The following is a 14729-nucleotide window of genomic DNA, read 5'->3' on the forward strand; positions in this document are numbered from 1 at the left end:
GAAAAAAAAAAAAAAAAAAAAAAAAAAGAAAGAAAGAAAGAAAAGAAAGAGATCCTTTAATCCCACCACTTGGGAGGTAGAGGCAGGCAGATCTCTGTGAGTTTGAGAGCAACCTAGTCTACAAAGTGAGTTCCAGGACAGCCTGGATGTTATATAGAGAAACCATGTCTCAAGGGGGCTGGGGGGAAGAATACTGCTCCCTTTTTGTTTTGGTGTGTATTGTTGACTTCCTTTGCTAGGTTCTATCCTTTCTGTCTTTGTGGTGTTGTGCTTTTTTGGTTTTTGAAGTGAGTCTCACTATATACCCTTTGCTGGCCTAGGATCTGCTTGTCATATCATCTGCTAGCCTCAATCCTGCCCCTGCCTCCCTAGAGTTAGGATAACCAACATATGCTGCTTCTACATTCTGATGTTTGCAAAACTTCTTGGAAGCAGGGATTGTGCTTTTCTTTGTTTTCGGGAATCTGCACGTCACCCTGTTGTGGTATTTGCTTACTGGGTATTATAACCATTATGTGAACACAAGTGAATGCCACATAATTTTCTTAGGGGTGGGGGTATCACTGAGTAACACTGGTTGATCTGGAATTCACTATGTAAACCAGGCTAGCCTTGAACTTCGAGTTCCAGCTATCTCTGCCACCTGTGTGCAGTAATTTTAGTTTGTTTTAAAGAAAGGTAACATAAGAATATTGTCTCTTGAAGCGAGCCTATACTATTTTAGCCCTGGAGAAAAATGTTTACCTATTAGTTGTAATTAGTTGAGTTCCTGAAAGAATTTTTGTCTGGAGCATTGGGTCTGTTGCATGTCCAGGACCTTTTGACCACCAGGTCTTAATTTATTTTGATTGCTAGTATAAAAATTACCGTAAGTCATTGTATCATCAAGTACTTGAATATGAGGTTAGTGCACATGGGCGTCATGCCTTTGAAGAGGAAGTGAAGAAACTTTTTCTTGAACAGGTATGTTTTCATGTGCTCCCATTTGATATATTCTAACAAGAGCCCTGGAAGATAGGTACACAGTTTCCCATACTTACAAATCATGAAGTTAAGGGTGAAATCAAGAAAAATGCTTTAAAAGTCAGTGATTAGGACTGATAAGACAACTCAGTGGGTAAAGGTGCTTGCTACTAACCCAGTGAGTTTTGTTCAGTTCCCAGAACCTACACAGTGTAAGTAGAGAACCAACTCCCAGAAGTTGTCCTCTAACATCATCTACATGCACTCTGTGGCACACATGTGAAAAAGTATTTTTAAGTCACAGGGATTAACTGTAGCTGTTTCATCTTGTCCTAGTTCAGGTTTCTATTGCTGTGAAGAGACATCATGACCACAGCAACTCTTACAAGGAAAACATTTAATGGGGTGGCTTACAGTTCAGAGGTTTAGTCTATTGTCATCATGGTGGGAATGGTGGCATACAGGTAGACATGGTAAAGATTTTTCAGTTACATAGGAAAGTGGGGCAGGCTAGGTGCAATGGCACATGGCCTTTAATCCTAGCCCTCCAGGGTAGAGGCCAGCCTAGTCTGTATAGCAAGAGCCAGCAAGAATTACACAGTGAGACCTTGTCTTGTGGGAGGAGTAAGTAGAGGAAGAGGAAGGAAGGAAAGGTCAACCACAGGAAATGAGAACAGTTAAGTTTGGCTAGAGATGACAGTTAATATGAACTAAAAATAGTCTATGATAGTTGGATATGGTGGCTTTTTCATATAGGCTTAGCTTCTTGGGAGGCTGAAGCAGGAAGTTTGCTTAAACCCAAGAGTTTGAGGCCAGTTTGAACAAATCAGTGAGATATTTCTATTTTAAAAGAAAAGGGAGGGCCAGGCTTTAATCCCAGCACTTGGGAGACAGGGACAAGCTGATTGATCTCTGTGAGTTTGATGCCAGCCTGGTTTACAGAGGGAGTTCCAGGACAGCCAGGGCTACACCAAGAAAGCCTGTCTCAAAAGACCAAAAAAGGAAGGAAGGAAGGAAGGAAGGAAGGAAGGAAGGAAGGAAGGAAGGAAGGAAAAGGAGGTGAAACTAGTAGCACACTCTTGAAATCCCACACCTCAAAAGATGGGTGAGAAAGATAGTGAGTGTGAGGCTAGCCTGGGCAACATAGCAAGATTTCACCTCAAAAACAAAAGACAAGAATTAAAAGAACTAGCATATGGGAATAGCAAGTAAGACTGAGGTTGGGAAGTAAAACCAGCTGGTTCTGAGTACCTGATGTAGAAGTCCTCAAGTCTGCTTTCCCTTCTGAAATTTCTCACCTTTCACCAAAGAGCAGTCAGACTAGCACAGAAGAGAGAAACCAGATCAAGAGTAAGGAAACCTCATCTTGGCTTTCACTGTCCTATTTTTACAGGTTGCTTAAGATCCAGCAGATTAAATGTTGATTAATTAGACATTTATGCAGCTAAGAAAACAGCTTTTGTTTTGACTTCCTGCCACAAATCTTTGGAAAACTTACAAATTAAGTTTTAAAATGGAAATGGTCTCTTTTCCCAACTTCATTTGCCTGATATTTTTAAAGATTTATTTGTATTTTATGTGTATGAGTTTTGCATGCATACATAAAGGTCCACCGTGTATGTATCTGGGTCTGAGTCTGTGTCTGTCTGTCTGAAAGGACAGATGAGGGTATCAGATTCCCTGGAATTGGAGTTATGGTTGTAAGACATGTGGGTGATGGAAATCAAACCTCAGTTCTCTGCAAGAGCAGCAAATGTTTTTAACCACTGAGCCATCATCTCTCCAGCGCTTGTTTAATTTTTGATTTTTCAAGACAGGATTTTTTTTGTGTGTGTAGTCTTGGCTGTCCTGGAACCCACTGTAGACGAGGCTGGCCTCGAACTCAGAGATTCACCTGCCTGCACCACCACTCACAGCTTGCTGCTTTATTATTTTTAAAAATGCATGTAAAATCACTTTATAGACACTTTGTAAAATTTTTAAATAGATTTTTTTCATATGATGTATTCTGATTCTGATTTCCTCTCTCCCAACTCCCCCTCCCCACACACACACACATACTTCCCCAGCAACCCCCCCCCCCCCCCCAGTACAGAGCTGTACCATAATGGGCAGTTTGAGAAAAGTCTATTCAGCAGATATTAGAAGCAAAGATTTTGAAACTAGTACATTAATTTACTGACTTCAATGTGTCAAATATGAGAGGAATGGATAAGTGAGAAGTGAATAGGGTTCAGAAAAAAGGACAGATGGATAACATAAGCCCCTTTTTATCAAACGCCTCAGTCTACCCATTTCTGTTAATGGGGCACAGAATTGTTTAAATGGAGTGAAAACAGCAGGAACAATCGTGATTACAAAGTGGACTTGGGGATCACTTTGATTCTGCCCACAAACACCTAAGTGTAGTCTCTTTTTAGAAATGTTAGGAAAACTGAAGTAACTGGTTTTTATATGTGATTGTGGCAGCAGGTTGTAAAATTAAAAGCAACATTAGGGTCTTCTAGCATGCATTCATCTGTATATCATCTTTGGCTGCTTTTTTGCTGCTATGGAAGATTTCAGTAAAGACTATTATGGTCCATAAATACTAAAATGTTTTCTATGTGGCCTGCTACAGAAAAGGTTTGCTGCCGGGTGGCGGTGGTGCACACCTTTCATCCCAGCACTTGGGAGTCAGAGGCAGGAGAATCTCTGTGAGTTCGAGGCCAGCCTCGTCTACAGAGTGAGATCCAGGACAGCCACCAAAACTACATAGAGAAGCCCTGTCTTGAAAAACCAAAAATGAAAAGAAAAGAAAAGGTTTGCTGAGGGAATGGACAAACAGACCACTGTTTAACAACATGTACCACTCTTGCAGAGGACTTGAACTTGATTCCCAGCATCCACATCAAGTAGGTTACAACCAACTGTAACTCAAGCTCCAGAAGGTCTGACATCCTCTTCTGGCCCCCACACTCACAATGCACAATTACACATGTACACATAATTTTTAAAAAAAGAAAGAAAAAAGTTTACTGAGGAGTTGGGGGATTTAGCTCAGTGGTAGAACACTTGCCTAGCAAGCGCAAGGCCCTGGGTTCGGTCCTCAGCTCTGGCCAAAAAAAAAAAGTTTACTGACTCTTGAATAAAGCCAAACTCATCTTCTGTGGTACAGAAATAAAATCCAGAAATGGTGAGATGCTCTCAGATTACTCAGCTAATGGTGATCACAGAGTAAATACACTTCAGAACACCTTGATACTACCTCTGTTTCGTTTCTTTTATTAGAGAAACTAATACCTGTGTGTGATCAGAAAATTTGTGTATGGAATTTTATTAAGAGTTCATTATAGTGGGAGAGATGGCTCAGTGGTTAAGAGCACTGGCTGCTCTTGGAGAAGACCTGGGTTTATTTCCCAGCACCCACAAAGGTGCTCACAGCCACATTTAGCTCCTGACCTCCACAGAGTGTACACACACACACACACACACACACACACACACACACACACACACACGGCCAACATGCAAGGCAAAATACTCATACAATAATAAAAGTAAATAAAGATATAACTTTTTTTTTTTTAAGTCCATTGAGATTTAGATGATAATGACTATACAAAAAGAACCTTGTTAGTTTGGGTCAGAGAAGAACTTGATTATTATATGTGTTATTTCTCCGGTATAAATCTTTGGTCTGGCCAGTTAGCCTGTTTGATGATATGGTGGTGTTTTCTTGTTTTGTACAGCCAAATGGACGTACTGTTGAAGTAGCTGAGGATGAAGTTGTTAGAACTCCCCGAAGTGTAACAGCAAAGCAGCCACCAGAGACAGACAAGAAAAATGAAAAGGTAAGCTTGGGAACATAGGACATTGTATGCAACATTTTTCATAAAGAGAGGGACATAAAAAAAAGTGATGCTTTCGTATATTAGGATTTTTTGTGATAGGACTGTGTGTCTTCCATTTAAGGAAACCCCAAAATCTAAAATCATACTGGATAGGTGGTTAAGGTTACAAATTTTTTTGTTTTTTTGTTTGTTTGTTTGTTTTTTCGAGACAGGGTTTCTCTGTGTAGCTTTGCGCCTTTCCTGGAACTCTTTAAATATTACAGTGGTATTAGTAAATGTTCATTATGCCAGAAGTAATTTATGACTTGAATATTTTTTGTTTGAGTGAGTTCTGGCTTTATAAGTTATTTCTTATACAACAATAGAATCATATCACTCATGTTGATATTGTACCTTGTAATTAAAAAATGCTTAGCAAAACTGTCAGATGATATTGTTTAAGTAAGTTTCCATTATTAGAAAAATTGCATCATCTACCTATTAAGCAGTTATTTAACAAAGTAATTCTATACTGATATCATTTAAAAGGTTTGAGAATAAGGGCTGACAGCATGACTAAACAGGTAAAGGCATTTGTCACCACACCTGAAGACCTAAGTTCTATCCCCAGAACCACCATGATAGTGGAAAAGAAGTGACTCCTCCAAATTGTCCTCTGACTTCCACAAGTGTGTGTGTGGGTGTAGACCAGAGGAAGGCATTGGATCCCCCTGGAGCTGGAGTTACAAAGGGTTGTGAGCTGCCCATTGTGTGCGCTGGGAACTGAAGTCAGATCCTCTGGAAAAGTAATTATTGCTCTTATCCACTGAGCTGTCTCCAGCTCTAAGAAGCATGGTTTTGTGCAGGGAGTAAATTGTTTCTCAAGTTAAAATATTGGCTACATTTCTTGTCATTTGAGTAAGCCTTACAGATAAAACTTGGTCTAGGAAAGGAAAAAAACATACACATACATATATATTTTATATATAAAGTGCTAGAGTGAGCTTAAGTGTATAAAGCAGATTAAATAGCCTGCCATAGTTTTCTAGGTTGTTTGCTTTTTTGTTTTTTAATATATTTTAATGTCTCTGTTTTTATAGCCCAGACTAGCTTCAAACTTAAAATCCTCCTGCCTCTACCTTCATAATGCTGAGATTACAGTTGCATGCCACCACATCTAGTAGATTTTTAGATCTTTGTTTTGATATGGAGGCCAATTAGTGCCTCATTGATGTTTCTAGTAGATATATAGGGCTATTAGCCAGGCACTGTGCAAGTAATTACTGAAGTTGTAGAAAAATAATGTTTTTACCCTCAGAAAGATTACAGTCTAGGTAAGGAAAGGCAAACAGAAGCTATCTGCTAAATAGGGTATTAGGTGCCAGATATTCAGTGGATAAAGGGAATCCTACTTGGGTAGCCAGAAAAGACTGATTTGCTGGGCATGGTAGTGCTGCACACCTTTAATCTAGCACTCTGGAGGCCAAGGCAGGTAAATCTCTGTGAGTTCAAGGCCAGCCTAATCTATATGAGTTCCAGGCCAGCCAGGGCTACATAGTGAGACCCTGTTGAGAGAGAGAACTGTCTTTAAGATGGGTGGTATTCAGTAACTGGAAGGGGGAAGTCAGTTTTACAGGGGGAGATTCAAATGAACATGGATATTATTCAAATGAACATATTCAGGCACACTTAAGGGAGAAAGCCTTAAAGACATTTGAGGGATCAAGCAAGATTGGAGGGGCATATGATTTTTTTTTTTATTGATGTATATGTAAAACCAGGTAAATTCATGTGTTGGTAGCATTTATGATTAATGAATCCATTTTGCATCTAGGATTGTAAAGATCTAAGCTAAAGAGGAAAATCTGAAAATTGCTAATTAGAAAACCAGGAATAAGCAAAATGTATAAAGGTTTATATTATATTATATATTAGATTGTTAAAAGATAAAGTCAATTGTATCCTCTGAAATCCTAATATCATTCATTATAAGAACTAGTAATATTCAGAGAGCAAAATATTTTCACATCACTTCATTCTAACAAGCAACAGTGAGGGGGTGTTTTTATTTATCTTTAATAGCTGAATACATAGGTGGTTAACTACACAGGACCACATAGCTGGTAAATATTTCTTCAGTTTCTCTAAGGTAGCAGTGCTCAGCAGTTTGGTTAGTGAATGCTGAGAAAGGAGCCCTAGGGACCCTTTGGTTAGTCCCTGAAAACAAAACTATTTGTATAGTAATGAAAACATTTGCCTCTTTTTACCGTGTTGATGTTTACACTGATGCTGCCAAAGCACTGAGTGAAATTGCTGCTCTCTGTCCTTACTGCTGTCAACTCCATTTTAGAAGAAGTTTGCTAGTTTCACATAAGAGTGCTTTATCAAGAATAATTGTTAATCTTCTTACTATGTATTTGTTATTATACATATGCACACACACACACACACACACACACACACACACACACACACACACACAGTATCCTGTCTGCACACCTGCCTGCACGCCAGAAGAGGGCACCAGATCTCATTACAGACAGTTGTGAGCCACCACATGGTTTCTGGGAATAGAACTCAGGACCTCTGGAAGAACTGCCAGTGAGTACTCTTAACCTCTGAGCCATCTTTCCAGCCCCCTTACTCTGTATTTGTTACCACATTTATTTTGTGTATGTACATATGTGGGCACACATGTGATCAGGATAATTTGCAGGGAGGAATCCATTCTTGCTCTACCTTGTGGGTTCTAGGGATTGAACTGAGGTTGTCAGACTTGGCAGCAAGTACCTTTACCTGATGAGCCATCTTGCCAGCCCTAAATCTTAAAATTCTTCATATTTAACTATTCTGCATGGTGAAATATGACTGCATAAAGGTATACTGCAGCATACTGAGGAACGATTATCTTAAGGAAAAACACTGGTACAATGAGCTGTACACGTTGTTCTGTTTTCCTTTGAAATATTGATTGATACACAGCATTGGCATTTTCTCAGGAATAAATAAAATGATCCCACCATGTCAAGGAAAACAAGAGTGTGTTTATTCCCAATGATAAAAGGACTTTGTTGCCAAATAAAAATTAGAAATTTGAAAGATTTAGATTTACTACCATGACATTGACTTACATACTTAAAGAATTTACAATGACATCACTTGTAGCATTATAAATATGACTTTTTTAAAAAAGAGCCCAAAATGGTGAATGTGGTGGTTTGAATGTAATTGGCTCCCATAGGTTGGTTCATAGAGAGTGGCACTATTAGGAGGTGGCCTTGTTGGAAGAAGTGTGTCACTTTGGGGATAGGCTTTGAGGTCTTGTATGCTCAAGCTATACCCAATGTGAGGCACAGTTCATTCACTTCCTGTTGCCTGCTAATCAAGATGGAGAACTCTCAGCTCCTTCTCCAGCACCATGTCTGCCTACATGGCATCCGCCACAGTGATAGTGGAGCAAACCTGAACTGTAAGCTAGCCCATTTAATTGTTTCCTTTATAAGAATTGCCATGATCATGGCGTCTCTTCACAGCAATAGAAACCCTAACTAAGACAGTGGAACATATTTTTCATGCCAGAATTTAGGAATTGGAAGCAGGAGAATCAAAAATTCAAAGGCAATTTCAACTGAGCTAAGGAACTAGTTCAATTTGAGGCTAGCTTAAGCCACATGAGACCCTGTCTCAAGAGGGGGGAAAAAAAAAACCTATGATGGAATATCTTAACATTAAATAAAATTTGTGTAACTTAACCAGTATTTTGTAGTTGACCAACACTTATATTACAAAGTAATATATAGACCCAGGTATGGTAGTGTAAACCTTTAATCTCAGCACTGTAGAGGCAGGCAGATCTCTGTGAGTTCGAGGCTAGCCAGGGCCACATAGTGAGACACCCTGTTTAAAAAAAAAAAGGCATTAAGCATTCATTCAAAGTTAATTTTAATATAGTAGAGTATGAAAAGTTATTTTTTAAGATTTATTATATGTGCGTGGGTGTTATATATCTACTCTGCCTATGGCAGTGCCCAAGTAGGGTAAAAGAGGGTGTTAGGTGCCCTGGAACTTAGTTACAAATAGTTTCTTCTCTAAAAATCCTTTATGCTTCCTCAGTGCTCTTAGAAAACATTTCACAGGGGATTTTTTTCCCCCTTTTAAGATTTGTTTGCTTTTATTTATTTGTATATACCTATGCCTGTGTGAGTTTTTGTGTATGGTATGTGTGCAGTTGCATGATGAGGCCAGGGACCATCAAAGCCCCTGGAACTGGAGATACGGGCAGTTGTGGGTTGGCAGGCATAGTTACTGAGAACCAAACTTGGATCCTCTCCAAGAGCAATAAGCCCTCTTAACCAATGAGCCATGTTTCTAGCCCCCACTCTCCACAGTTTTGGACCTGCCTGTGGAAATAGCCGGATTTCAACTTTTTGACCTTTCTCAGCTCCAGCCATATTGATTTTCTTTCTTTTTTGTTAAGAGTTTTATTTTGAAATAAATAATAGAAAGTAGTTATTAAACTGGACATGGTTATACACACCTTTAATTCCAGCACTAAGGGAGCAGAGGCAGGTAAATCTCTGTGAGTTCCAGAACAGCTAGAGCTGCATACATAGTAAGACCCTATCTCAAAAAAAAAAAAAAAAAAAAAAAAAAAACATGCAGCCACAATCAAATTATATAGTATTTCCCTCACCCTCAAAAGAAATCTCATGTCTTAATAATTATTCATTATTTCTCTTTTTTCTCCCAGTCATTTCTAGCCGTGGAAACTTAATCTAATGGAATGCCAAGGGAGGATGCTCAAAATTGTTTGAAGAGAGAAAAATTCCCCTCTGTTCTCCATTGGATATATCTCTGTGTGGGCCGGGGATATAGCTCAGGGATAGATAGATCATTTGCCTATCAAGTACAGGACCCTGGGTTTAACCCCCAGCACCACAAAATAAAACATAACACACGTATTTGTGAACATTTCTGGATTTTCTTCATGTGCCACAATTAAAACAACTTATCTCAAGAAGCTGGACAAAAAAGTAGATAAGGATATTTGAAATATATATAAAGACATTAAAGATACTTGAAATATATATATAAAAGGCTGTTCTCACAAACGTCATTTTGTTTTGAAAACTGTTACTATGTAGATATAGTTATGTATGTAGATGGTTGTGATTATTTTTAAATACATTAGCATAATTAAATAAGTAATACCTTAGTGTCTAAGAGTAATCTCTGACCAAGAGGTTTGAGAACTGTCACCAAACAAAATAATTCCAAAGCAGCATACATTGAAATAAGCATCAACTAGAACAACTTGTAACAATGCTGAATGCCTCCTGAATGCAGAGTGCTTACTTGCTTACATTTGTGGTTTTCCTTGTGTAATGCATCTTAGAAATTATAGTTTAAGTCAGAGCTTTACAAGTCATAGCTGTTTTTCAAATGTATGCACACTTTAAGTTAAGTGAGTTTACCAGGATTTACAATTGAATTTTGAAACTACTTGTTTGCATATTTTGGGTAACTCCTAAGGAAATTTTTGGAATTCCCCAAATCTGCCTCATACCCATTATTTCTTAAGAAATTACTCAACGCGCGTGCGTGCGTGTGTGAATAAATATCTCACTTATATATAAATTTTTGCTTGCTTTGTGTTTGGGGAACGTGATCTTACTCTGTAGACCTGGTTGTCCTGGGACTCATTGTATAGACCAGGCAGCATCAAGCTTAGAGAATTCTGCCTGCTTCTTTTTTGCCTTTGGAGTACTGGAATTAAAGGCTTGCCCAACCTTTTATTTATATATATATATATATATATATATATATATATATATATATATATATATATATATAATAGTTGTTGTAGTGGATTTAACAGTTAATTTATCAAAACCTTTTCATGATCTAAGTCTAAATGAATGGAGGTATTTCAGTAGTCACAAGCCAGGCGGTGGTGGTATATGCCTTTAATCCCAGAACTTGGGAGGCAGAGGCAGGTGGATCTCTTTGAGTTTGAGGACAGTCTACAAAGTAAGTTCAGGATAGCCAGGACTACATGAAGAAACCCTGTCTTGAAAAGAAAAAGAAAAAAAGAAGAAAGAAAGGAAAAAGAAGTACCAAGTTATAAGCCACAGAAAAGCTATTGCTTAGGTGTCTATCGTTCATTTAACTCATTCTCTTGGGAGTGATAGAGCACGTGTATAAATATGTGTATTTATGTGGACACAATTTTTTCAGTGGTACTAATGTAGTCTACATTTTTTTCTATCTGATTTTTGTATATATGAAATAAAAAAAAAACATGGGAAATTTAAGCAGGAGACTGTAAGAAAATGCCTACTTGGCATATTGATTTTTAGGATCCATCTGGTAATTAAGTATCTGTTTCAGAGATTGTTGGAAGTGCTTGGTTCATCTACTATCTGAGCCTCTGCTCATTTCTACTGTTAGGCTGAGTTCTTCAAGTGCACATTTCTTCATCATATATGTGAGTGCTGGCAGTAGAACACTGAAAGCAAACGTTTTATTGAATATAATGAAGTCTCTTATTCTCTTGTCTTCAAGAAGTTGTGTTGAGGCCGGGCAGTGGTGGTGCACACCTTTAATCCCAGCACTCAGGAAGCAGAGGCAGGCAGATCTCTGGACAGCCAAGGCTACACAGAGAAGCCCTGCTTTAAAAACTAAAAAATCTGTTGCTAGAAAAACTGACTACTTGCACACAGAAAGTTAAAGCAATATTAGAAATCAGGGGGGTGCCAGGCTTTTTCTTTTGGGCCACCAACCAGCTCCCAAATCATGACACAGACTTCTTAGTTTTGAGTGTTCAGCCTAAGGCCTGTTTCTGACTAGCTTTTTTTTTTTTTTTTTTTGAGTGCTGAATGCCATTTATTGAAGGAGGGAAGAGGTCTTAAATACAGGCTTAAAGCACAATGGGAGAACCCCAGAGGGCAGAAGTTCGCTTCCAATGTTTTACAATCTTGCATCTGTTAACGCTCACTATGCAGGATACACAGACAAGGAACTTCCCTTAAGCATTCAGGAGGGTGGAAACTGGGAATTAGCATAGGTAGGACATCAAGGTCAAGGTCAGCAAGCAAGGCAACAGCTACCCAAAACGGGGGCCAGGGACCTACAGCCCCCCCCCCCCTTTACTAAAAAAATGACCTTCTGACTTAGGTTATGTGGGGACATCAGCAGGTCACCTTACCCATCATGGAGACACCTGTCCAGGCCGCCACACAGGCGCTCTGTCTTAGGTTGGTAAGTGCCCCCAGTTATTACCCGTCTCTGAATACTCATTATCATACAGACTCAATTGGGTAAGAGCTGCAGCGTTAACTGTTGCCAAAGATCTCAAAGTGTTGCTGGGCTTGCAATCTGTTTTTGACACAGAAAAGACCAACAGAAAGTCTTAACCCACCCATTGCCAGTAGGCTTAAGGCAACTGAGCCATTCCCTTCCTTATCGAGCCTTACTGCAAATTGGAGTACTTGTAAGATGGTATCCCAAAAGCAAATGGAACTTGAATTTATAAATTTATAACTTTCAAAGCCAATCGAAATGTATATAACTGTTGATTTAAATTTGTCATGCCCAATAGAATGAAAGATTAACTGTGGTAGCTACTTTTGCTGCCAGGGTCTCCACTGTGCTAGCTGTAGTAACCAATTATGAAATGGCAATCCCAGAAACAGTAGTAGCGGTGGTTGTCACTGTTATAACAGCAACAATGGTAGCAGTGATGTCAAATTCTCTTCTGGAGCCTGTGGGCATCCATTGACATGGACACAACTCCAGGAACACGAACCGCCAAGGCCCATTTTTCTTGATCTCAGCATGACTTAAGCTGGCAGCTCTGCAAAAGAACAACTAAGAACCATAAAGGGAAAACAGGCAGCTCACAAGGAGCAGAACTAATGGTCTCATAATGGCTACATTCAGGCTTACAAATTTTAAGGTATCTTCAAAGAGGGCTAAATGAATTTCAGGAGGCCAAAAAATGTTGCACAGAACCACTCCTGAGAAGCAGGTACTGCTGTAGCTTGAATAGGATTGTGAAAATGAAAATGCTTAGCTGGCATGCTACAGTTAATGGCGGTCAGTGATCTTCAGTGTTATCCTTAATGTGCAGGGTGTCTAGGTGACGTGTTCTCATACATACTTGAAAAAGCAGTTACCATACATTATCTTCTGGAGAATCCAACCGCATGGCTGCAGTTCCTAGGCTTACGTTAATGCTTGCCAAAGTTGGCCATATTGGACTTTCAATCCCCATTGGCATCGGAAGGGGAGAGTTTTTCATGAAGGCCCAATAGATCTTTCACATGTTGGGTTTCAGCTGCAGCCACAGGGCGCACATAGTGCTCAGAAACCCAATGAGGAATCTCATTGTCCTGAGGAAAGAACCCCGGGCCCATACCAATACCAGATCGGTCCCCCCCAAGTGTCAGTAGAAAGATCCTTCTATCGCTTTTTTAACTTAATCTGTTTCTCTTTGTCTATCTTTTGCCTTGGGCTTATTATCGTTTACTTCTGTATATCTTTTACTGCTTTTCTATGTCTAGTTGGCTGGTGTCTGCCTGGCTTCTTGCCCTGGGCATGTCCCTCATTCCCTCTTTCTCCATCTTGTTCTCTTCAGTCTTTTCAAGCCTAGATTTCTCCTATTCATCCTTTCTCTGCCTAGCTATTGGCCATTCAACTCTTTTGTGAGCTGAGGATCGAACCCAGGGCCTTGCAGCAAGCGCTCTACCACTGAGCTAAATCCCCAACCCTCAACTCTTTATTAGACTAATCAGGTGTCTTAGGCAGGCAAGATGAAACAGATGCAAATAATCTTTACATAATTAAACACACATCCTTACATCATTAAGCAAAAGTAACACATATTTACACAGTTAAAGTAATATTCTGCAACATCAACAAATGTAATTTTACCTAGTTAAAATAATATTCTACAGCAGATGGCCAAGTTTGTGAGTTTTAAATACTTAACAGATAGACTATTTTATATATTCAGAAAACAATAAAGGTCCTGAATCCAATCCTCAACACAGGTGATGGGTTGGAGGCCCAGGGAGACTATGACTGTGGTGGGGGATGTAATGGGAATGGAGCAAATGAAGTGGAACTTGATCTGTGTCCAAAAGTTAGTACAGGTATCTGACACTGAACATCAGGAGAGCAAAAACAGTCACCCTAACACTAGCTCCAATACTTTATTGAGATTAATGCAGCTTAGGCAAAGACAAGAATGTTTGCAAAAATAAGTCATCGTGCGCCCCCCCCCCTTCCCCCCAGCTGAGGACTGAACCCAGGGCCTTGTGCTTGTTAGGCAAGTGCTCTACCACTGAGCTAAATCCCCAACCTTATAAAAATAAGTCTTACAACTAGATGTTTGTATGTGTGAGTGAAGAAATAGAAATGCAGTTGAAATCTCTATAAAAGGCCTTTTATATATTATGCAAGGAAGCTGGATTTTGCAGGTGGTGTGAAACATCTACATATGTGTGTTTGCATGCATGTATGTGTGAGTACATGTATTCTTGCCTGTGTGAACATGTATGGAGACCAGAGGTTGACATTAGGATGTCTTGTTCGACCACTTTTCTCACTATTATTTTTTTTAGGAATTTATGTATATTGCATATTTGCTTTCATGAGTTTATGTGCACCTTGTGCATGCAGAAATCTGAGGATGCCAGAAGAGGGTGTCAGGTCCTCTGGAAGGGGAGTTCAAGGTAGTTGTGAGCCTCCATGTGGATTCTGGAACCAAAATCCAGATCTACTGCAAGAGTTGCAAGTACTCTTAACCACTGAATCACATCTCCGGCCCCTCCACTATATTTTTTGGTGCAAGGTCTCTCTAAAACTGGAGCTTTCTGTTTGGCTAGATTGGCTGGGTAGCCAGCTCTTGAGATCTGCCACATGCCATTGCACTCAGCTTTTACATAGGTG

General features: G+C 39.4%; 1 protein-coding gene across 4 annotated transcripts in view; it reads left to right on the forward strand.

Moving 5' to 3' along the window:
• Mtdh (metadherin) overlaps positions 1–14729 on the forward strand; it is a 55609-nt gene that overhangs the window by 11409 nt on the left and 29471 nt on the right. For all 4 annotated transcript variants that reach the window (XM_036207994.1, XM_036207996.1, XM_036207997.1 and 1 more), the window contains exon 2: positions 4695–4796. In XM_036207994.1, coding sequence (XP_036063887.1) covers positions 4695–4796 — 102 coding nt within the window. The remainder of the gene's footprint in view (positions 1–4694; positions 4797–14729) is intronic.

Source organism: Onychomys torridus, chromosome 16, assembly GCF_903995425.1.
Source record: "Onychomys torridus chromosome 16, mOncTor1.1, whole genome shotgun sequence".
Lineage (NCBI taxonomy): Eukaryota > Metazoa > Chordata > Mammalia > Rodentia > Cricetidae > Onychomys > Onychomys torridus.